This window comes from Phalangium opilio, unplaced genomic scaffold (assembly GCF_054372755.1).
Source record: "Phalangium opilio isolate 3A_F unplaced genomic scaffold, DU_Popi_V2 ptg000082l_1, whole genome shotgun sequence".
In the NCBI taxonomy this organism is placed as follows: Eukaryota; Metazoa; Arthropoda; class Arachnida; order Opiliones; family Phalangiidae; genus Phalangium; species Phalangium opilio.
Window position 1 is genome coordinate 6,553,219 of NW_028324189.1, and position 24,726 is coordinate 6,577,944.

The 24,726-nt window shown below is 34.9% G+C and overlaps 3 protein-coding genes across 4 annotated transcripts in view; all 3 read left to right on the forward strand.

The window, feature by feature from the left end:
- LOC149651237 (uncharacterized) overlaps positions 1 to 11,924 on the forward strand; it is a 22,156-nt gene extending 10,232 nt beyond the window's left edge. The window contains exon 3 of the mRNA XM_089848076.1: positions 11,823 to 11,924. Coding sequence (XP_089704202.1) covers positions 11,823 to 11,924 — 102 coding nt within the window. The remainder of the gene's footprint in view (positions 1 to 11,822) is intronic.
- On the forward strand, positions 7,680 to 11,405 carry PIG-T (phosphatidylinositol glycan anchor biosynthesis class T). Its single transcript, XM_089848053.1, has 9 exons — positions 7,680 to 7,905; positions 7,987 to 8,402; positions 8,477 to 8,563; positions 9,141 to 9,323; positions 9,389 to 9,593; positions 9,660 to 9,812; positions 10,670 to 10,916; positions 10,984 to 11,145; positions 11,220 to 11,405. Exons 1-9 carry the CDS (start codon positions 7,719 to 7,721, stop codon positions 11,326 to 11,328), a joined length of 1,749 nt encoding a protein of 582 aa, XP_089704179.1. The 5' UTR covers positions 7,680 to 7,718; the 3' UTR covers positions 11,329 to 11,405.
- Positions 11,920 to 24,726, forward strand: part of MESR6 (misexpression suppressor of ras 6) — a 216,616-nt gene continuing 203,809 nt past the window's right edge. The window contains exons 1-3 of one of the 2 annotated variants that reach the window (XM_089848069.1): positions 11,920 to 12,058; positions 12,868 to 13,013; positions 14,729 to 14,881. In XM_089848069.1, the coding sequence (XP_089704195.1) occupies positions 11,984 to 12,058; positions 12,868 to 13,013; positions 14,729 to 14,881 (374 nt within the window). In that variant the 5' untranslated portion in view covers positions 11,920 to 11,983. The remainder of the gene's footprint in view (positions 12,059 to 12,867; positions 13,014 to 14,728; positions 14,882 to 24,726) is intronic. The other variant, XM_089848070.1, reaches the window with a different exon arrangement.

Genomic DNA, 24,726 nt, shown 5'->3' on the forward strand with positions numbered 1-24,726 from the left:
TAGAATCGGGCAGAGTATTACCGTATTATTACGAAACCGGATTTTACTGAAGTCTCTGAATTTAATCTCATCTCAGTTTTTTTTTATTTTATTTTAAGCGGCTACAAAGTGATGAGATTTATTTCAACTACATTATTAAAGTTGCAGATACGTTTTTATGATACATGGAATTATTTTTTTTATTATTATTATTTTACCTTCCGAAATAAACTCAAACTACATTTGTCATAATCCAAAAAAAAAATCTCTGAAGTTGAAAGACAATGAATGCTAAGGGGTCATCCGTAAAACATTCCATTGTTCGTAACTTGTGTTTACGGCGAGGGGTCCAACATTCCCAAAAAATCTTACGGGATTTCGTGATTTTGCCAAAGATTTCGTGATCTCTTCTTTGATTTCGCTGGTCATAGAAGTATAGAACACTTTCGACCCAAAATTGATTAATTCCCAATCCCATAGAACTATCCCACTGTTAGTCAGTCCAGGAAGGTTCTGCTGCTACATTCTCCTCGATTATTTGCTTCTTCTAATACTAGTTTGACAAATTAATAACAAATGAGTTAATAAAAACTGTCCAATTGAATATCCATAAGAAGTTTGAATAAACGACCACCTTTTTTAAAAAAATTCATCGAGAAATTTCGCTTTTTGAATATTTCAAATGATTCGAATTTGAGTTCCTAAAAATATTTAATTTTCTAAAAGTAAAATTTTTGTAAATTGTACTATTTTTGAACGACGGTTGACATTTGGCTTAGAAATAGGACGTTCAAGATATAGAAGGGTTCGCTTGTCAATTCATACCATGTATGTGTGTCCCTTTTCTTTTATCAACTGTTCAAGTTTCGCAGTTTAATAAAGTATAAGTCTGTTCGTACTATCTCATTTCATCCTTAAGCCCGGTATCGCCCTTATTACCTTTATGAACTTGAACCTTTGACATCCATAAAACTTCGTTAGCACGCGCAAAAAAAAGAAGAAAACTTAACTTTTCTCTCGTCGATTTTTCACAACCTCGTGACTTTTCCCGCCAAAAAAAAATGAACGATCAGAGGGGTTGGATATTATATATTTTCGTATAAGGGATAACGTTACTAAATGGAACGAAATGAATTTAAGTTACCATCCCCTTGTTCTTACTCTCTTTACTTTTTACGGCAAATTCCTATTTAGTTTGTGGGCTTGAAAAGGCGGGAAAAAAAGATCCCCAGTGGAATACAAATTTCTCTCGTACACGGTGTATCAAACTTCAGTTTTCGCCGCAAAAAGTTGATATATGAAACTAAAGTAACGAAATTTCACGGTTATATAAACAACATATGAGATAGTGGTAATTGTAACAGAGTGTCCAGTCCAAAAAGGGACTTAGAGTAATTAAAGACAGCGAATTATACCGACAGTGGGGTGGTTCTATGGGAAATCATCAGTTTTGAGTTGAAAATGTTTTTATTTTCTTGTTTATTACATTTTAAAAACCTTAAACTTATGCTGCTGGCCCATTGGACCGATTATAGACAAAATGTGAATTTTTATAACCATAAAATTTTCGATGCAGTTTTCACAAACGGAATTAAAAAATGCTTCTTTTACTTCAATTTTTTTTAACAAAAGCACACTTGGTTTAATGCTTACGTCTATCAATACACTCTTCTATATCGATAGTGATATTGCAATGATCAAATCACAAGCTTAATATCATGCCTCTAACCTAATTTAACAAAAACCTAATCTTGACCGAACCGAAACAAACCTAACCAACAAGAAAATAAAAAATGTTTTATTTGCAAACTGTGTGGAAATAGGTTACGGTAAAGAAATGGTGAACTAAAATTTCAATGTAAAAACTGAGCGCAAATGGGCCATAAAATATGTGCGGAATTGGGCTATTATGCTCGAAAATTGTGCGGAAATGGGCTATGATGCTCGAAAATTGTGCTGAAATGAGCATCCTCGCTATGACCAGCCGATTTTTCCGCACCCACAAGGGAGGCGCAAATTCCCTTACGTAAAATAGTTTAGTAATATTTGTTAAAATATTTTTAATGAACTTGTTAGTGAAAAGAACATCGCTGATTCCGATAAAAACGAGGAGATCGCCTTCGGGAGGAGGAATTGAGTCGGCAATTGAATCAATAAACTAAAAACGCGATGCTGAGCTATTTTTATTTCCGCTCGCTTTTATAGAAAACAAAAGATCCACTCCAGATTCTTATCTCGAGTGCCCCCTCCCCCCTACGCCATTAATCTTTGCCGTTGGAACCCCCCTTCTTATTTGGCGCGAAATTGACCCGAATATTTCATTTTCTGACAGGATGTGCCACAGTAGTATTCAAATCTCATCACCCATACGTGATATATTGACCAATCAAAACGCAGATGTAACAAAGATCAGAACGGAAATTAATTTGTAAGCTAACCATGTAACATTTCGTTATAATGTACAGGGTGTTCCAAAAAGGAAGGGTATAATTATAGGAGAAAAGTACAGCGGGATTTTGAGTCGAAAATGTTCGATACTTCATTGACTGATTTTGCCCCCCGACGCCAATGTAATATTTTCAGTAGTGTGCGAGTACTCGTTAAGTTCGAGTATCGAGCCGAGTACTCGACTCGATACTCTATAACAACATCTTGAGATACTCGAGAAAGGTTCGAGTAACTTTTTAACTTCCTAAATATTCGCCAGTGAAATACTTCTCCGTGACGTCATCGTCACTCGGAGAGGTAAAAACGAGACTCGCATATTTTACTCTGTAGTCTGAATGGGCCTTTGAATTATAATGAATTGGCCAAAGTGACCCTTGTCTAGAGAAAACATTAAAAACTTAAAATTAATTCAAAGGGATTATAACTCTTCCTTCTACTAGAGTGGATCTTCAAATATCCTTAAATTAATCCAAAATTGAAAATCATTTGCCCTTAAAAACTCGTAAATCCTCATTGTTCAGATTGGGGCTGAAATAATTCTTTCCTGGATTCTTTATTGCAATCGGAAATACCTTTTTTTTACACTCGTTTTTTGCGTTTGGGGTTTGTAAAGAGGCAAGATACCGTGTAGAGGGTTACTCGGAACTTAATCAGACCTACTAAAGTTTAATCCTTCGCTGAAGAACCCTCCAGTTTCTCAAACAAACTCGACTGGTCAATATTTTCACCAATGGCTGAGAACTTTTTTGTTCTCCTTTTTCATCTTTCCTTGTTCAATAAAGCTTAGAGGAGAGAGGTGATGTGGAGTAGTGATATTGTTGGGCCATGTGCGGTAATAAAATCTCCCAGCGTACCTTGCGCACAACCTTATTCGTTGTTAAGTGCCGAAGCCTAGTTCTCACGAGTTAGCTTCTATATTTAAGACACAGGCAGGGAAGATGCCTGGATGACTTCGTACAGAGGCTACGTTATAGGCCATGCATGCAGATTACCACTCCGTCTGACCTCTCTCCTCCGAGAGTAAAGAGGTTACTTGATAAATCTTTAGGCTTAAGTTCAGGATTTTTCTTTAAGACTTTTGACATCCTCCGTACCCTTTCTTCCTCCCACGCAATCTATCTTCAAAGAATTCAACACAATAGAATAGTCTAGATTCATCAGAATTTTTCTTGATCTCAAAAGGAAACCGATATATATAAGAATCTGTGAAATACTTCTCTCCTTTTTGGTGTAATATTTATATATGGGCAATGGAATTTTAACAATGATGTATCGCTGTATAGGGATTTGACTTAGTGGCCAGTACATATCTCAGTTAATGTTCTTTGGTGACACTTTCCACTCAGTTTGACCATGGATAAAGAATGCACGTGAGGAAATTTGTTTTCACGCTGTAGGATAGGCAACTCCCTATTTCGAACGACAACTTATTCTGTATAAACTCTCTTACAACATCGGTTGTCAGGACGCGCAAAGCTAGGTCTCTATGTAACCTAACTTTGACAAGAGACAAAAAAAATCAGGATCTTCAGGATTTTAAATATCCGCGAGTTTTTTTTAGCTCGAGCATGGATTTATAAAAACCTTAATTTATGGCAGAATTTTCAGAAACAACCCTTACGTTGTTAATAATGCATCGTGTAATGAGGGTTTAGAAAGTTTTAAATAAATTTTTATCGGCTTTTAAAAATACGTTTTGATTAAGAATAAATTTGAAACCTACCCATAAAGTTTGCGAGTCGTTAAAAAGTTTTACTCTCTAACGATAATCTATCTCTCCCGGGATTTTAAAAATATAGCCAGGTTAAGTTAGGCTTAAAATAGGCTTAAAACTATTTTATCCGTACTACATAGTTTCATAATCGAGCTTAAACTTTCTAAACTCAAGCTCCCAGGCACGTAATGACTTTAATCTCGAATTCCAAACTTTTGCACGCGCTCATTTTCCCGCCATTTCGATTACATCAACGCGCTTGACTCTTAATTATATTCGCGCACGTGCTTTAATGGCAGTCTGAAGAACTAAAGGCGGTTTTTTCCCGCCAAATTTCAAGGTTAGAAAAATATTTCTCGTGAATTTTTTTTTCTTTTTTCAAAATAAATTATTTGTTGTTGTTTAGCGGGAGTTTCACTAAAAGCTTGATGGTTCCTTAGTGTTTTTTGACCACTCCAGTCATTTTTCTGCCATTTTGTTATTTGGGTTAAAGAAAAGAAAAAGATGATTTCGAGAAAACTCCAAATTGTTTTTCTGTATCCGGTGAGTCTGTATTTCTCAAAACTATCCGCACCATCTGGTCTCTTATAGATTTTTGGTTATGGGCTCCGAGTAAGTTTACTAGTAACTTAGGTTATCCAGAGGTTGGCTTTACTCGCTAGAATCTCCGATTTCGAGTAGGCGCTATTATGTTTATATCTAAGACACGATTTGCATTTTAAAATGTTCAAATCATTTTTGACAAATATAGAACAAGTTTGCGTCGGGGTTAGAAAATTTTCGATATAGCTTTTACCTGGAATGCATACAGCTAATAGGAATCATTGCGTCCCCTTTATATCCCACGTTAATTTCTACGCTGGTTCTGTGGACCAGGATTGAGTACTATAGAGCTATCTTAGTTGTGACGTCTGGTCCTAGGTAAAACGTCACGGGCTTAGCTTTGGCCAAGAAGCGATATCTAGTTTACTAGGGAGAAGGTATAAATTCGCCACATTTCTAGCTTTATCTCCAGTCCAAACGTAGGTTCGGAGTTAATCCCCGCCTTTAAATTACAACCAGCTCTCATTGGTTCTTGAAAACTCACGTCAGCGCGACGCGAATGACTAAAATTACGTATTCTCCGAATGAGAAGAGGCGAAATAGCCCGGTCTCCTTTTACGTCCCCGTTGGTATTTTGAAAGGGGACTGGGACTATGGCGCGCGAAAACTTAGGCATCTTAAATCTTCTCCCTAGTAAACTAGATATCCCTTCTTGCTTTGGCAATGGGTGGCCATGTTTAGTACCGCTTTGGTTTTATGGGCAAAGAGCGTGGATGACGTCACACTAAGGCTCCTGAGATCGCTCTATTCGTCCCTCCTCATAATTCTGACGTCTTTCTTAAAGCGTGACTTCATTGGTTAACAGAAACGCGAGTTCCTAGGCACGCGAGCAAGGTTCAACGGGCGCAGCGGAATAGATAATTCGCCAGGTAAAAATTGTTATGCTTAATGTTGCAAAATCCGTCTAGGTACGTTGTGTGAAAATGGCTACTCGATGATTCCTATTAGTTGTATGGATTCCTGCTTTTACCAATGATGGATCAAGAATAAACATAAGTTTCGACTAAGGATAGGAAAGGGGATATGAAATGGTCTTTAAAGCTTCCCTATGGCTTTTAAGTTTAAAATACCTTTGATCTTTTCAATATACGCATACCTATTAGGAATGCATTCTGATTCTCATTTTAACAAGAGTAAAGGTTAAAAGAGAGAGAGAGAATGAGAGAGAGAGTACCCAGGTCGGAAAAATAATATATATATAATTTCATTCTTCTTTAATTATTGGCGTGATTGCAAAGTTTATTAAATACTCACCAAATAAAAACAATTATAACGGTTGCGTTTCCGACGATACCGGTCAGCCCTACAGCCAATAGTAGAACACCTACTACGGCGTGACCCAATCGCGACGGGGTATCGTACTGACACCAGTGTCCGAATACTTCGGCCATAGCCGGACTTTCCCATTTTAAAATGGGAGAAGTTGAAATATCGTACGTGTCATTATAATCCTTCGTGGTCAGTTTTTCCGATAAGCTCGTGGCGACCAAGGTAGCGTTATGATCGTTATAAGGCCACTGGTCAATCTGGAAGTCACTGGCCAAATATTGACGGACGAAACTCCACGAATGCTGACACAAGCTCATGGCAATTAATTAAAATTAATTGGCTTCATCTTAATACATGCTCCTATCTTACGCGTATCTACCTAGTACCTACGCGAGTCGAAGACCGACTCATTCAACACTGATGATAGCGAGCGAAAATAGCGTTCTCTCTCTCTCTTTCTCTTCATCCTCCCCCCTCTTCCATCTTTAGAGCGCAGAATCCTATAGTCGCTCTTCGCATAGACAAGAGAGAGGTAGCATTTAGTTTTCTCGCGAGATTGTTGCCATATGATGTTAACAAGTAACTTGTTTTAAAAGTTCTCGGTGCAGGGAGAGATTTTGGTCAACGATGTGTTGGCTAATTTAAGCCGACATTATTTAGGTATGGCTGCATTCCATCGCTATGTTTTTATTGCTTAATTATGGTAATAGGCTAGCAGAGGATTAAAGAGCCACAGAAGAAACATTGATCTTAAAAACATCTTAAGGGGTTGGAAAACTGGGGAAACGCTTTGTTCCCAAGACAACAAGATCCGTGGATTGCGTCAGCATTACGATTATAGTATATCAAGGCCATTTAATTTAATTTCTAAACGGACTGTTTGAACCTAGGAACTTGGGGAGTAACGCGTTCCTTTAAGCCAAAGTTTCGCGTTGTCGTAAAAATACTGCGTTTCTAGTCCTCTTGACAATTAGAGAGTTTGTGTATTAAGACGTTGCATGAGGCGCGTTTTGTGTGTTCCAAAAAAGGGTAATTAGAGTACCAAAGTACTCCGGGTTCTTTAGGCATTTTGGGTCTAAAATGTAACCTCTATATGACCATGCATAAAGTACGAGATTGAAAGTGATCAAATTGCGTATTATTAATCAGTTTTATTACTGGAATACGAGATTTTGGCCTATAATTCCTCGGGCTTGGTTTAGGGTAAATTTAGGCCATCTCTTATAGTATTTTAATCTCCGCCTTGAATATAATATAAGAAATTCCAAGTTCTCCGAGCAAACGAAATTGAAATCGCGCGGAAAAAGGCTCGGAATCTGAAATTCAAATCAAAATACGTCACGCTTTCTCTGTCGGACAAAGGTTCCCAAAAAAATCAGTTTATGCAAATTTTAAGTCCTGAGAATTTTTTTTTTTTTTTTATTAATGCAAAACTTTAATAACGTTCCACCTAGAATATTTGAAATATGAAATTTTAATAATTTACTTTAGGTTACGTAAGCCTAAATGTTGGTCTAATGATTAAATATAGCATGTTAGCGCAAAAGTTTAAATTTTCGCGGGTTTTTCAATCAGCTGTATTTACGGAATATCACGTGGCTTATGTCTAAACGTAAACAAACGGAAGCCATTAAACTTAGTTCCAAATTTTGGCGGTAGACGGCGAAAGCCTCAAGCGCCGGTAAATCGATTTGGCGCTTTAAAAATGGCGAGGAACGTGTTTTGGTGGTTGGCTATTTCTTTAATTACCGCGTTAATTACGCGAAATTACGGAAAGAATATTGACAATTTTAACGAGGAATTATACTTGAAACCTTTGCCAAGTGGACATTTGTACGCGTTCTTCCAGTTTTCCACTGTTTTCGGAAATCCATTGAAAAATAGTGAACAATGTGAGTAAACTTGGTTATCTTGTCGCCTGTATTTGACAAGAATTTTAATTGTAATTAATCTATAATTACGTTTAATAATAGCACGTCACTATCGTTTATTTCCACGTTCTCTTGGTGAATTGATAGTCGCCCATAATGTTAGTGAACTTCACTTTAGTTTAACGCAGGGACTATGGAGAATTGACAAATGGGGTTATCCCATTCGAAGTTCACCCCCTGGTTCGGAATTATGGGTCTGGTTTCGAGAAAATTCGATAGATATCGATAAAACTTGGAAAAATTTAGCCAATAGTTTAGCGGGACAATTCTGCGCTTCCTTAAACTTCATTGACACTGTTAATACAGTCAGTCCTCAAAATTCCTTCCCTCCTGATGGAGTTATCGGTAAAAATGAAGAGAGGAACAGTTCCTACTTGAGATACTCCGCCTTACCCAAAGAAAGCGTTTGTACTGAGAATTTAACTCCATGGAAGAAATTATTGCCTTGTGATTCAAATGTAAGTTGAATTAAATTAAATTTTAATTATCATTAAATTTTCAATTAAATAAATTAAATTGGAGTTAATTTCAGGCTGGGTTATCGCAATTATTAAACGCAATTCAAGTTTTCAGTGCAAATTTCTTTTCCTTGAGTCTTAATTTTAGGCCAATTTGCAGGGTAGTTAAATTTTTAATTTAAAACTAATCACGTTTAAAGGGAGGGTGAAGTAGAAAATCAAGTGATTTTTTATCGATTCTTCTACTAATTATAAGACCAGTCTGCATAGTGAAACATTCAGGAAATACAAGCTCCGAATGATTTTAAAATTATTTCAAATTAGGTTCAGATTTTAAGGATAATTTTAAACAAGGACTGCCGACCAATCGCGTAACGCCCTGCCTTTTTGTTAATAAAATTCTCGTGGCACGTTCCATGTCTCACTCCATGATTATCACGTCGCGCGCCTAATTTTATCAAATCTCGTGATAAATTTCATTCAAAACGGAATGTGCCACGAGAATTTTGTTAACAAAAAGGCAGGGCGTTACGTGATTGGTCGGAGGTCCTTGTTTAAAATTATCCTTAAAATCTGAACCTAATTTGAATTTTAAAATCATTCGGAGCTGGTATTTCCTGAATGTTTCACAATACATGCAGACTGGTCTTAAAATTGGTAGAAGAATCGATAAAAAATCACTTGATTTTCTACTTCACCCTCCCTTTAAATTTAATTAATGTAAGTAAATTTTTACAGGACAAGGAATGTCTAGATGTTTCTGTTGAATTGAAACAAACTGTTTCGGTGGTATTTGATCCAACAGTAAAACAACAGGGCAAACAAGATTGGTCCATTAAAAAAATGTTCGGGATGTACATAACTAAAGCTTGCCCTGTTGCCCAAAATAGCATCGTTTATCTCGATATCACTTCTAATACTGTGAGAAAGATATTTAAAATTACCTTAATTTGGTTGTAACTTGTAATTAACTTAATTTCTTTAAGACTTCAAATCCATTCACAATTTCACCCGAACCAAATGAAATTGTTGAAAAATCAAATCACGATAAAGTTTTAAAATTTGCCGTTTATAATTTAATGGAACAATTAAAGGATAAGAATATGTTCAACGCGAAATCTATTTACAAAAAAGAGCACATTTATTGGCTTGATAAATCTCCGCCTTTAAATGCTCATAGATATATGACTGGTATTTAATTGTAATTTAAATAGATTTAATTAATTAACTCTTGTAATTAAATATTTAATTATATAGGGTATGGTTTGGAAAGAGGCGGAATCGAATGCGACATTAATAACCAAATGAATCACAAAATTCGCGTTGTTTATTTGGAAGTAATTCCATGGTTTTTGAGAATTTACGTACATAGTCTGAAAATAATATCAAATAATGTCGCCATCAAACCTGGTTAGTGTTTTTTTTTTAGGACCGGTTCGGGGGAATGTCTTTTATTCCTTCAGATATGAATTGAGGACATTTTAAGCTTCAAAATGAAGCTAATTTCATTAAAATTGGTTGAAAATTCGCAAAGTTACCAATAGTTCCCAATATTAGGCTTAGCTAATGATGACCTTTAACCCATAAACATGAATATTGACGGATTTGGTTCAAATTGGTATCATTTTGTAGCCCAGAATCAGTTTATCTATTCTAAATGGTTTTTATTCCTACAAATATGAATTGAGGACATTTTGAGCTTCAAAATGAAACCAATTTCATTAAAATTGGTTGAAAATTCACTAAGTTACCAATAGTTTTCAATATTAGGCTTAGCTAATGATGACCTTTTGACCCCTAACATAAATATTGACGGATTTGGTTCAAATTGATCTCATTTTGTAGCCCGAATCAATTTATCTAAATTTGTTGAAAATTCACAAAGTTACCAATATTAGGCTGATGACCTTTAACCCATAAACATGAATATTGACGGATTTGGTTCAAATTGGTCTCATTTTGTAGCCTAAAATCTGTTTATCTATTCTAAATGTTCTTTATTCCTTCAATTATGAATTAAGGACATTTCGAGCTTCAAAATGAAACTAATTTCATTAAAATTGGTTGAAAATTCCCAAAGATACCAATAGTTTTCAATATTAGGCTTAGCTAAGGATGACCTTTTGACCCCTAACATAAATATTGACGGATTTAGTTCAAATTGGTCTCATTTTGTAGCCCAGAATCAATTTATCTATTCTCAATCTCAAACTTAAGCCACTTAAACTTAATTATTTTAAATTTCAACCTTTTTTTACACCCTTAAGTGTCTCAGTATTACAAACCAGCCAAAGATCGGGAACAAGCTCATCATTTAGAACTTATTTTGGATCTGGCCCCCAATTCCGTCACAAAAGTCACTTTCGATTACGAACTTGCTTTTTTGAAATGGACGGAATACCCTCCTGACGCCAATCATGGCTTTTACATTAACTCTGCAGTAATAACGGCTGAAATCTCAAATGGTTTGAATTACACGCACATTCCACGTAGCATTACAAATATTTATGAAAGGTAAGGGTTTGGGGAAGATTAGGGTTCATACAAAGCTGGGAGACCTGGAAATAAATTGTTGTTGCAGTTTCAGAGCGACAGAAGAACCGTTTCTACTCAGATTATACACAAATACGTTGCTAGTCACGTTACCAACCCCAGATTTTAGTATGCCCTATAATGTTATTTGTTTAACATGCACTGTTGTTGCTTTAGCTTTTGGGCCAATTCATAACATAACTACTAAGAGGTAATGACCCCTTTTGTAACCTTAGTTTGACTCCAAATTCCCTTAAAAAAATCCTCATTTATTATTCATTCTAGACTGCAACCTGTTGATTCGACAAAAGTAGGCTTCGTAGGAAAACTTAAAAATCAATTTAAAAGGCTGTTTTCCAAGGAGAAAACTACAGAGGAAAAGAAAAACCAGTAGTTTAGGCCTAAATTTTACTTGTAATTAAGCTTTTTGTGTATTTATTTCGTTTCATTAAAGTAATTTTTGCATTAAAATGTGAAGTTTTTGCTTTAACGAACTTGTGTATTTCTATGAGTTCTTAGGCATAAAACTCCAATTTATTAGTAATGTTAGTGGTTTAAAAGAGGTAATAGGTAATTTAGGCCTAAGTTTAATAGACTTTTATTGGTTTAATCAAGTATTTTTGCCGTTATTTCAATCAATTCTTATGATTTTGACCATTTAGGTTATATGCCAGCAAGAAAATATCCCAAAGTTCCCTTTTCTTATGGATTAGAACCTCAAATTTAATAGTAATAGCTTAATTAATAATCATAGTTGGTCATACAAATATTTTTTTTCGAATTTAAATAATTATTTTTATTAAAATTTTCGAAAAACGCAAAAATCACATTGAAAAATAATTTCAAATATTTCGGTTATTTTGTCCCCCCCTTAATTTTTTCGAAAAGAGCGTTCTGATTGGCCAATTTGTCTCAGCTGATCGTGAAACGTCACTCTCCGGACGATCTGGAGCTCCTGTGAGCATGCGCGGAGGTCTACCAAGCCGGTAAGACGTGTTGTATCGCAGCTCCCGGTGTTGCTAATTAATCTTTAAATAATTAAAGCTAGAATGACAGAAAGTGTTAAATTAATTAAAAAACAGAAGACTGAACTTCCAGTTTACGTTGTCGAAGATCACAATGAAGTAATTATTTATTTTTTTGACCCTGAAATGTATTTGGGAAGTTATGCATGGCATGATAGTGGGAGTTTTGATTAGCCAAGGCTTAGCCATTGGATTTGCATGGGATTTTTTCTAAGACGAGAAATCTGCAGATTTTACATTGACAGTATTTGAAAAGTGAAAAGTTGCGTATTAGGGTTAAATTAGGCTTAGCTGGTAATGGATTTTCTATGGGAAAATTGTACTTTTCGCGTAATAACGGTTATTGTATCGGGATGATTTGACAAAATTGAACGAGTGAGGCCAGCACTAGCGCTAGTTTGGAAAACTGCTAGGGCGTTCAGTGCAGTAACCAAAATGTGAAAGATAAACCGATTTTGATTGAACCAATCGAAAATGTTGGTTTTTTCTGGCCGCAACATTTTTTAAATTGAAGGCGGGCCTAATTCAATCGGTATGTTAGGGTTAAGCTGTGATTACATCTTATAATTAAGAAAAATTAATGAAAACGAAATTAAATAACTTTTTAAAGTAAATAAAGTTAAATAATAACTTTTTAAAGTAAATAAAGTTAAATAATAACTTTTTAAAGTAAATAAGTTAAATAATAACTTTTTAAAGTAAATAAAGTTAAATAATAAGGTTAAATAATAACTTTTTAAAGTAAATAAAGTTAAATAATACGTTTTTAAAAGTAATTAAAGTTAAGTAATAAGTTTTTATAAGTAATTAAAATTAAATAATAAGTTTTTACAAGTAAATATACAATATTTTAATTTCATATTAAGATTTATTTTAATAGAATTTTTGTTGTTGTTGTTAATTTTTAGGCTTTGAAACACATTTATCGGGAAATTGGTCGTAAAAGATTACCAATGGATGGATTTCCATTTATCCATTTTGATTCTCATCCTGATTTGCTCATCCCAAAGAATTTGGATCCTCAGAAGATCATGGATAAAGAACACGTCTTTGAGTAAGCATGCAGCAGAATTTCAATTAAATTTTAAATGGCTGGGATAAGAATGCAACCGGTATTCCTCATATTTTTGGCAAGGCTTAGTCTTGGATTTGGCAAGGCTTAGTCTTGGATTTGGTTAGGCTTAGTCTTGGATTTGGCTAGGCTTAGTCTTGGATTTGGCAAGGCTTAGGGTTGGATTTGGCAAGGCTTAGTCTTGGATTTGGCAAGGCTTAGTCTTGGATTTGGCAAGGCTTAGTCTTGGATTTGGCAAGGCTTAGTCTTGGATTTGGCAAGGCTTAGTCTTGGATTTGGCAAGGCTTAGTCTTGGATTTGGCAAGGCTTAGTCTTGGATTTGGCTAGGCTTAGGGTTGGATTTGGCTAGGCTTAGGGTTGGATTTGGCAAGGCTTAGTCTTGGATTTGGCAAGGCTCAGTCTTGGATTTGGCAAGGCTCAGTCTTGGATTTGGCAAGGCTCAGTCTTGGATTTGGCAAGGCTCAGTCTTGGATTTGGCAAGGCTTAGTCTTGGATTTGGCAAGGCTTAGTCTTGGATTTGGCAAGGCTTAGTCTTGGATTTGGCAAGGCTTAGTCTTGGATTTGGCAAGGCTTAGTCTTGGATTTGGCTAGGTTCAATTGGGGGTGGGGGTCAGGTTGTCGTCTTCTAGCCTTAAATGGTTAATGGGGTAACCATAGAAACCAAGAATTAGGATTAAAGAATTTTGTCAATAAAAGTAATTGCAATTAGTGAAATGGGCCTCCACTCTTAGGGTTCAATGAGCTAAAATTATCTTGGTTCTTTGAAGCTCGTTTTCTTGGTGTTCTAGATAGTTTTGGCAATTAACTGTAGCCCGAGACTCTCTCTTCTTTATTAGCGCAGTTAATTTATAATAAGTGCCTTGGAGGCATGATACACCCCAAAACTAAGGCCCCACCAAGTTTTCTCTTATCTTATCTTCTCTGCTCTCCAATTAATGTTAAATGTATAAACTGAATAGCAATAACAGATACATTGTACTAAATTCGTGTTTTGTCCCATATAATAAATATACTACCTCAAAAATGGTAATTATAGGGCAGAAGTGCAGTTGTTTCTATGCTATGGTAAATCGGTTTTGAGTTGAAAATATTCTACACTTTTATGACATTTTACCCCCTATTTTGGAACACCACGTGTTCAGAATCCATGTGTCACATGGAGTATAAATTAGAATTATTTTTAAAACATTTTATTGACTCCCGTTTGAGGTAAACCCAAGTACATGTATAGATAGTGTACAAACAAGTGTTGCCAGTCATTTGCGAGTGAATGCAACAGATACTGAAAAGCTTGTAGTATTGTATTAGATTCAGTAATTATCATTCAATTCCAATTACGCTTGGCTAGATGGTAGCTAGAGTCACAAATTACTGGCAACACTGCGCTTAAACTTAAGAAATTTCTCATGCACACGCTATAGCTACATTGATATCGAGCTAGGTGTTTTTCCCTTATCATATAATAGGGAGAGGGCGTTTGTCAGGGAGGGAAAGAACATCCGACGTCATTTTATACCTCTACCTAGGGGAGCGTTTGTAGGCGCGATACTGAAATTCCCCCGTTAGGGGGATGGAATCGAGGTAAGAGATATAAGCCTATGACGTAGCAAGAATGGGTTTGCCCTCTCCCTATACTTGGAAACATATCAAGTGAATTGTTTTCAAAGTCCTTAAACCTAGAATTAAACAATTTTCAGTTCAATCAGTATCGAAAATTGGATAATGCCCGCCATATTTGCGGGTCACCTTTCAGAGGTCGCGTGGATTAAGCCGCCCTGGGCCACGAAAACAATTCCCAATTGCAGCCAAGAATTTCATATCGGGGTTCGACAAGACACTCAACAAATCAGGTTTGACCATATTTACCGATATTTCCCCGTTTTAGTTTAGTCATCTCTTCCTTATCAGTGCTAGTATTAGAAATTTTATCGCCCCCTTTTACTAGATTTTAAGCCAAAATGTTCTCGCATGCTCGCATTCAAGCATACTATTTTACTGTGCATTTTTGCGCTGCATATTTTGCAAACTGCCGAGAAATATCAAATAGTTTTGACATGTCAGGGAAATAAATTGTTGACAAAAACGTCGGGGAAATAAATTGTTGACAAAAACGTCGGGGAAATAAATTGTTGACAAAAACGTCGGGGAAATAAATTGTTGACAAAAACGTCGGGGAAATAAATTGTTGACAAAAACGTCGGGGAAATAAATTGTTGACAAAAACGTCGGGGAAATAAATTGTTGACAAAAACGTCGGGGAAATAAATTGTTGACAAAAACGTCGGGGAAATAAATTGTTGACAAAAACATCAGGGAAATTTGTAATCCTTAGTAAAATTCGGGGAATTAAGTTAAATTTTTGAGGTTTGATAATATTTGCTCTTAACTAAAGATAACCACTCTCGTAGTTATTACACCAGAAAAACGACTTCCACAGTTACTAGGTGGCATTGCCCCTGGAAATATCAGGGAAATATATAGGAAAAAAGACCTGGAAATTCCAAAAAACCGTTTATATAGGCTAATATAGTTTACACACATGGAGGATTCGTACCATTTACACGGGCTACCTGAAGGACAGAAACCCATCTGCTTTTGTCCTCCGAGGTAGCCTGGCCTTCTTGTATAAATGGTATGAATCCTCCATGTATGTAAACTATTTATATGTAAATTCAGAATAATTTTAACCCTGAAAATTGCCAACCACATTCTCCAATTGATGATTGAACTTTCAACTCGCACCTATAATTACACCTATGGGAAAATTACGCGAATATTCTTAAAGGCTGCCCTTCACAGTGACACCGGGAAAAACAGAGAGATAAAATATTTAAATTGCCCCTTTTAGGTGGGTGGTAACCAGTTTAGAATATTTTTAAGTTCCTCCCCATTTTTTTCTTTTTCTTTGCGTTTGAAATACAACGTTGCGTAAATGTAACTATATGTTTTTCCCTGATCATAGAAAGGCTTTGGTTTATTCGGTATTCACTGGACTGTAATGTATTATTATATAGAACCCGCCTTTATAGAGCCCGTTTATGTTCCTATTGTATTTTAAAGGGGGCGAAAGATACGATACGCGTGGCTAGATTCTGTAGCGAATTTCCACCCCAAAGGGAGAAAGCCGAAACAATCTCGAATCGATGCCCCTGAGAGGTTGGGCTTCCTTCTCGACGGCTACTATAATACTGTCCTTTTGCGTCAGCCAATGAAATTTGAGGGTCCCTGTTCCGGCCCCCACCTCCGCTTTTTGGCAAAATTTTAATTTGTTCCTCGTATTTTATTTTTAATTTATTTATTTATTTATTTATTATTATTGTTGCTGTAAACGGTGGCTAAGTTGAGGAAATTAATTTTGCTACTTTTGGAATTGGGATTGTCCGAGAAGTTACGGATTTTTCATGGGGAAAATGGGATGGGAATTCTAAGCGAGTTGGTTTCAATTTGGAATATGAAATTTTGAATGTGAATTTCTAAGAAAATTTACGTTGAATACGTGTTCAACTCGATAGATTTTTTTCTCTGGAATTCGTTTGGGAGAAATTGACACTACTAATGACGTTTGCTTTATAACCTGTGTCCATTTAGAAAGTGTTGGGTCATTTGAAGGGATTCGTAAAAACCTTGAGATAACTCTAAAAAATATTAGGGAAATATTTACTGAATTTAACGTTACGTTGAAATTAGTCTACAAAACCTGATAATTTTATAGAATTATATTTTAAAATACCTTCGTCTCAAGGAATTAGTCATTTAAAACATTAAAATTTCAGGGAAAAATTCCTTGAATTTCCGCTATAAAAATCATAAGCTACCCTTAGCAGCGCGAATTGCTTATTCAGGGTTGCCGTGGGTCAGGGAAAACCTGGAAAAGTCAGGGAATTTTAAAAGTTTCAGCAAAGTCAGGGAATTTGATTTTAGCTGGTAATATTTCTGGGGGTAAGTCTTTATGGAAAGAGTAATGAATGTTTCTCCTCATCCTCTCTTAACGCAGAAAACTCTAGAGCAATCCTTAAAAAGTCTAGAATTGTTTTTGTAAAGTAAATGCTTTCTAAAACAATCTCTTAAGACTGTTATTTATAGTTAAAATGTTTCTTATTCATTTCGGTGCAACAAATACATTTTAAAACTTAATTTAGAGAGTTTATTTAATTATAAGCACTTAAAACGTGCTGTAAACATTTACACTTTCGGCCTAAAAAGGTCAGGGAAAACCTGGAAAAGTCAGGGAATTTGGTTCTAAAAATTCCGTGCCAACCCTGTTATTCTCGTATCATTTCTTAGGATATTCAAATTAGTTTCTAGTAAAGAATTTTAGATTCCCCGCCGTGCTATGATGTATGAAGTTTTAATAGGGTGGTCAAGAATAGAGCGGGTTTCCTCGAAATTCATTTCGTGGCATCGATCCGTTTTAAGCTGTCAAGACATACTTTATTTTACTCGGTTCAGTTTTTATTTGCGCGAACTGAGCCGCTCAGGGTGTGGTTTTTCTTTTTCTCTCTCTTTCTCTCTTAGTTGCACGATTATTGCCAGCGGGAAATTTTGGTATTACTGACCATATCTCCATATATATCAATTGGTCAAAAAAATAAAAGAGGGCTCCTCGGGTTTTTGATCGAGTACCCGCGGCTAGTTTTTTCAAGTGTACTTATATAAAACTTTAACAGTTTCTCACGAATAAGACAAGAGGTAAAGATAGATTTGTATGCATTTCTTTTGTTGGAAAACCATTCCGTGCCTTTTCAGGGATTGCCACAGTTCCGGCATAAGCTATAGAATATCGGCAGGGTCACGGAAAACCCGATAAAAGTCAGGGTTTTTTTTTTTAATTTCCAACCAAATTAGGGAATTTGATTAAAGTGGCTAAAATGTCATCGGTTCAATAAATCATCTAACTGAGATCACGTTTGATCAATAACCGAAATCGCAATGTTTTAAGTTAAATATTTATAAAATGCGACTTTAACGTAATTGTTTACTTATATCACCCCTTCTTATATTTAGAACAATAACAAATGGGCCTTAAAAACGTCAGGGGAAAATCGTAGAAAAAGGTCAGGGGAAAACTCGGGGAATTTGAATTTGAAAATTTCGTTGCAATCCTGTTTTTAAACACCCTTTATAACCATACCTTTTCATTTTCCAATTTTAAATACATTCAGGGAAAAGTCAAGGAATTTAAAAATGGGCCGAAAAGGTCAGGGAAATGTCAGGTAATTTTAAAAGTTTCAGCAAAGTCAGGGAATTTGATTTTAGTGGGTAAAATTTCTGGGGATAAGTCTCTTATTGAAAGAGTAATGAAAATTTCTCCTCATCCTCTCTAAACACAGAAAACTAGAGCAATCCTTAAAAATGTCTAGAATTGTTTCTTAATCATTTTGGTGCAACAAATACATTGGAAAACTTAATGTAGAGAGTTTATTTAATTTAAATTATAAGCACTTAAAACATGCTGCAAACATTTACACTTTCGGCCTAAAAAGGTCAGGGAAAACCTGGAAAAGTCAGGGAATTTGGTTCTGAAAATTCCGTGGCAACCCTGATTTAATTTCTGATTAAATTTAAATGATTTAATTTGGATATCATAATTTTGATCTCCGTAAACTTACCTTATTCCAAATTTGATATAACAATTAAAATCCTATTATGCTCCAAGTACTAGAAAACAATCGTGGAAAACAATTTTAAATTTTACGCGCCTAACTGACTCATATAGAACGAATTTTAACAAACTGTCCGAGACTTACGATAGCTCCCAAATCAAAGTTATACAACCACCTTTCCCCTTACCTGGGAATAAGAGCCGGGGACAAAAAATGCCCCAAACATTATCCTTTCCCATAAAAGGGGCCCCATTGTAGGATCCCATTCTTAAGCAAGAGCTAAACGGACATTAAAGTTCGGAAGGGTTAGCTTAGGCTTAGATTATAGGATATTCGTTGACTTTTTTTATGGTCAGTTTTTTATTATTTTTTAAATTTACGATGGGTATATATTTTTTTTTGTGAAGGCAGATGCTCTCTGGTGGATTTAAGTATGTTCCATCACTCACAGATGCGCGAAGCTTAAATGTGCTTAAGCAAAAGTTTTATCTTGGACAACTGATATCCTAACCCTTTTTTTTCTGAACATCCTGTTTTTGCATCTGCTATAGATCATGCCTGGTTTTATCTATTTTTTTTTTATTTAATTTCAATTCGTTTCAAATGATTAAAGGGTTTATATACAGGGTGTTCCTTAAAGGACCCGCGTGATTATAGGCCCCGAAGGTAGAGATGTGAAATTACCGTTATTTTTAAAAATGGTTAAAAATTACCGATTAAAATTTTGAAATTACAAAAATTACCGTAATTTATGATATTTAATATTTTAACAGGCTTATTACCGCGGTAATTTTTAAATTACAAAAATTACCGTAATTTATGGTATTTAATATTTCAACAGGCTTATTACCGCGGTAATTTTGAAATTTACAAAAATTACCGTAATTTATGGTATTTAATATTTCAACAGGCTTATTACCGCGGTAATTTTGAAATTTACCGGTAAATTACCATTCTAAAATTACGGTAAGATATAAATCGGTAATTTACGCGGTATTTGGTAAATTACCGACTCACATCTCTACCCGAAGGTTACATTTTTGCCACCCTAAACAAGTTACGAATATTTAACTGTTTTACGTATAATCCCTTACTATTATATTTAAGGAATCATTCGTAAAACACTAAAGTTTTTAACTTGTTTAGGGTGACAAAATGTCATGGAAGTTAAATTTCGAAAGGTATAATTTGATAAATACATTTTTTTCTTTTTTATCTAATTTTAGACCTTTTCCGCTTGGGAAGGGGGTTTGATTTATGTATGGCCCCTTTTTAATATCGCTTTTGACACCTCCGATGTATTTTCATTCAGAAATCTAATTTTAAAATATGAATTTTTATTTTTTTCCCGACGTTTGTCGCTAGAGGTGAAAAATATTATTTTTTGGAATGCCCCATCTTAGATTATAGCTGACGACAGATATATTTCTACATGTTAATTTTGTATTTAATAACTACTACTGAAATCAAACGCGTCTCGCTTATACCAAGCCGTTTCGCAACTCTGTGTTTAAGTTGTATTCAACGTCGTCCCCTCGTTCGTTGCTTTCCCGATAAACAGTAGTGTATTGCGCTTGAAACATTTCTACAGGCGTCCATAGGAAATACACGGACAGTTGAACCCCTGTAGGTTAGCTACCCTTCGAATTGATTAAAATGTTTCAATTATTATTTTAGGCTTTAATAGCAGTAGGAAAGCTCGAAAATACTACTATGAGTCACTTATAAGCATCGATAGGCCTTTGAGCGCCATTTGCGTTACGTTTTTACTTAGCTTTTGTTCTAAATTTTAAAATATGTTCTCGAGGGACTCATCACTAGTTAAAATCGTACGAAAAAGCGTTAACTTAATTTTCGCGAGGTTCCATTTTGTTTTTTCATTGGAATATGTATGGGTGAATCCTTAATGATTTCACGTGATTATATCATTGATTTTAAATTAATATTCCGCTTTATTAATTATTTCTTCCCTATTCCACGAAATTCTCCTGCAAATTTCGTGAGATTTAAAAAATACCGTGAAATTAGCCTCAAATTTCACGAGTCACCCTCCCCCCTTAACTGACAGGTTCGCGATTTCACAATGATTTCACGGGATTCACCCTAAATATCTAGTATAATTATAAAATAAGTATTTTGTATCTTTACTAGTGATTTACTCCTCTTGTTTCCCTACATGATAGGCTATTTACGTTACGTTTTAGCTAAGAGGTTTTTTTGTTCTAAATTTTAAAATACGTTCTCGAGGGGCTCGTCACTAGTTAAAATCCTACGAAATAGTGATAACTAAATTTTCGCGAGGTTCCATTTTGTTTGGAATATGTATGGGTGATTCCTTAATGATATCACGTGATTATATCATTAATTTTAAATTAATATTCCGCTTTATTAATTTTTTTCTTCCCTATTCCACGAAATTCTCCTGCAAATTTCGTGAGATTTAAAAAATACCGTGAAATTAGCCTCAAATTTCACGAGTTACCCTTCCCCCATAACTGATAGGTTCGCGATTTCACAATGATTTCACGGGATCACCCTAAATTTCTAGTTTAACTGTAAAGAGTATTTTGTATCTTTACTAGTGATTTACCCCTCGTGTTCCCCTAGACTTTAATTACAGTAGGAAAGCTCGAAAATACTACTATGAGCCACTGATAAGCAGCATGAGCGCCATTTACGTTACGTTTTTATTTAGCTACGAGTGTTTTTTGTTCTAAATTTTAAAATACGTTCTCGAGGGACTCATCACTAGTTAAAATCGTACGAAACAGTGTCAACTTAATTTTCGCGAGGTTCCATTTTCTTTTTTCATTGGAATATGTATGGGTGATTCCTTAATGATTTCACGTGATTATATCATTAATTTTAAATTAATATTCGGCTTTATTAATTTTTTTCTTCCCTATTCCACGAAATTCTTCGCAAATTTCGTGAGATTTAAAAAAATACCGTGAAATTAGCCTCAAATTTCACGAGTTACCCTCCCCCCATAACTGACAGGTTCGCGATTTCACAATGATTTCACGGGATTCACCCTAAATATCTAGTATAACGATAAAGAATATTTTGTATCTTTACTAGTGATTTATCCCTCGTGTTCCCCTACGTGATAGGCTATCCTGCGAAATCGATTTTATTTTTATTTTTTTACACCGTGGGAGTTGAAATTTTTTACGTCATCCTTTTCTGATAGGCGTGGGAGGAGCCACTTATGCTAAATAGAGTTTTTTTAACGCAATTTTTTTTTTCCGAATATTGAAATATTTCAAACTCCGCCCACCCGTTTAAGGAAACAATTTTTCTCTCCCCTAAAAGCGGTTGTATACGCGAGACTGATTTTGATTTCACTAGTTTTTGACTTTTCGACGTTGATTTCTGGCGACACGTTAGAATGCAACGCTATCAAAGGTAGAACTATATTTATTCTAGAAGTTATTTCAGAGTAAATTCAGGGTGAGACGATTAGCCACTTTTTAAACGTAATAATTCTTCACCTACTTTAGCTTCGTTGCTTCTATATCGGCAAACATTTTGTAAAGGGTATAATTTAATTTTTCTTGAGCCTAAATTATTTTTTTTCTTTTACTTTGGCGTTGTTTTTTAAGGGAAATTGTTTTTTATCCGCAATTTGTTTTATTTTTTTCTTTTATTATTTTTTTAATACATATTTTTAAAATTGATTAGTATCTTTCTTTCTCACAAGTCCACCTCCCTTTTTTTCCTGAAATAAAATTTCCTGTTCAAGAAGGGTTACCTTTTGACATTGATGAATTAGTATAAAACATGAAAAATAAGAAATATATAAAAAAACAAGTTGGGAAACCAAAGACAACCTCTCCGAGTCTAGACCCAATTAAGAGGGTTTTCTTAAATAAATAAATATAATTGATAGTAATTATTTTAATCGTCATTAATTTACCTTAATTCTAGGTAAATCGTGTTAAGAAACTTTATTCCTAAAATCAATTTAAACATAGCTGTTGTTGACGTTTGAATTCAAGCGTATGCCTCTAAGAATTTTTGGAAATTTAGGGTATATAAGGTGATTGATTAACAATAAATCGTAAGAAAACCCGCATTTGCGTGAACCTTTGGTGGAAACCCTCTTGTAACCCTAGCCGATCGCCGCGTACTTCTTAATCTTAACGATGGGAGTAGAAACCAAATATTGTTTTCTGCGAACACGTTTGCTTTGATTTGCAAACTGCGAACGCGCTGACAGACAGACACACACACAGACACGTCCAGTGTAATACCTCTCAGTGACGTCATCGTCACTCGGAGAGGTAAAAATACATACCAATTTGAGCTAGGGCGCGTAAACGATTTTCAATTTAAGTTTATTGTTTTAGATTAAAAAATATATTAAAATAATAAAAAATATTTTTAAAACTTTAAATATTTAATATTGAAGTTTAAAAATTATTCTAGCTTATTTTGGCTGTAAGCTAAACAGGGTTCCTAATAGGATGGTGAATTTGGAATTGTCTGGGGAATAAATTATATTTATTATTTAATATTTTATTTTAGTTTTTATAAATAGACAATTTCCCCTCTGCGGTATAAAAACTGTTTATCGAAAATTGCCCAATAGCTCAAACCTAGAGCACGTAATGTCGATTTATGGGGCTTCGATTTATCAAGCTCATACCGCCTAGGGATGTCAAAAACCGCCCGGTTTAACCGAAAACCGGTTTTTTCAATCCCGGAGCACCGGTTTTTTCCGGTTTTTTAATTCTTCGGTTTTAACCGGTTTTTTAAAATTAAAACCGAAAACCGAAACGGTTTTTTTTTTAATTCACAGAATTAAAAGTTTTCCATTTTCGTCACTTAATGTTACTTAGCTTCGGTTGGCTGCTAACAATCTAGCACCATGGAGCAATAACAAAGGAGACATAGATGCGTATAATGCAATTTTAATGGAACTTTCGTTCTCACTCCAAGAAAATTACTCCATCTATCGAGTAATTATTCATTGGCCTATTCTAGAATACCAATGAAAAACGGCATTACTTAACACCTATTGGTACTAACTACTCGGTACTAATATTTGGTCTTTGAGTTTACGTTGGAGTATCGCATTTTTCAACATTTATCATAAACGACCGGATAAAAACCGGTTTTTTGAAAAACCGGTTTTTTTGTCCAGTTTTTTGAATCGGTTAAACCGGCCATAAAAATTAACCGGTTAACCGAAAACCGGTTTTTTTGTGGGAAGTTGACATCCCTAATACCGCCCATACCCTATAATTTGCATGTTTTTCATGTTTTAAAAATTAAATCTTTGAACGAATTTTTTTTCTCTTTTTACAAGATAAAGAAGTCTCTTGTAAGCTAATTTGGATGTTTTTAAATTTAACTCGCATTGACCCTAGATATAAATAAAACTAAATATTGCTATGAAAATTTCAGACTCTTGAAGTTATGATTAATGAAGTTAATAGGGCTACTCATTACCGTAATTATTTTTTTTTGCGCTCGTGTTTTAACCGGCGCGCGATTAGGTTACCGAGAGGTCGGACGCATTTTATTAAAAATATATGTTTTCAATCATTTGTTTTTACTTAAATTTTTAAACCTTAAAATAATAATTTAGAAAATGATATTAGTGTCCAACCTTTTTATTCTCAGCCCACGTAAAACACGCGCTCACGAGCTCCAAAATAATAATAAAAAAAACCCACGTGATTTGCATAATAATTTAATTTCGGCAAAAATATCCCCCAGCTCACATTGGTTTAAAAAAAGAAAAATATTAATTCAGCGTTTAGGCGATAGATGGCGCTGATTCATACCTGGTTCGATATAATTCTTAATTTAAATTAAAAATAATTCTAATTTAACGCCTCGCTATGAACAAAGCAAGCGCTAAAGTTAATTAGGGTTTAATTAGACTTAATATTGGGCGAGAATGTAGGTACTGGTATTCGTTTATCGATTGATTGTTGAAGGAAATTTGAATTTAGTTGACCGTTTTGACGATAGGCGGCGATACTAGCTCTAGATCTATAGCTAGGGTGCATGACGTCACGTACCGAATTTCATAGGCGGAAAGGGTGTAACCTCAACGGAAATTTGTGACGCGTTTCCGT

Coding starts and splice junctions, on each gene's coding strand:
- PIG-T (XM_089848053.1), top strand. CDS start 7,719: ATGGCGAGGAACGTGTTTTGGTGGTTGGCTATTTCTTTAATTACCGCG. Junction 8,564..9,140: donor ATTTTAGGCCAATTTGCAGG/GTAGTTAAATTT, acceptor AAATTTTTACAG/GACAAGGAATGTCTAGATGT. Junction 10,917..10,983: donor ATTACAAATATTTATGAAAG/GTAAGGGTTTGG, acceptor TTGTTGTTGCAG/TTTCAGAGCGACAGAAGAAC.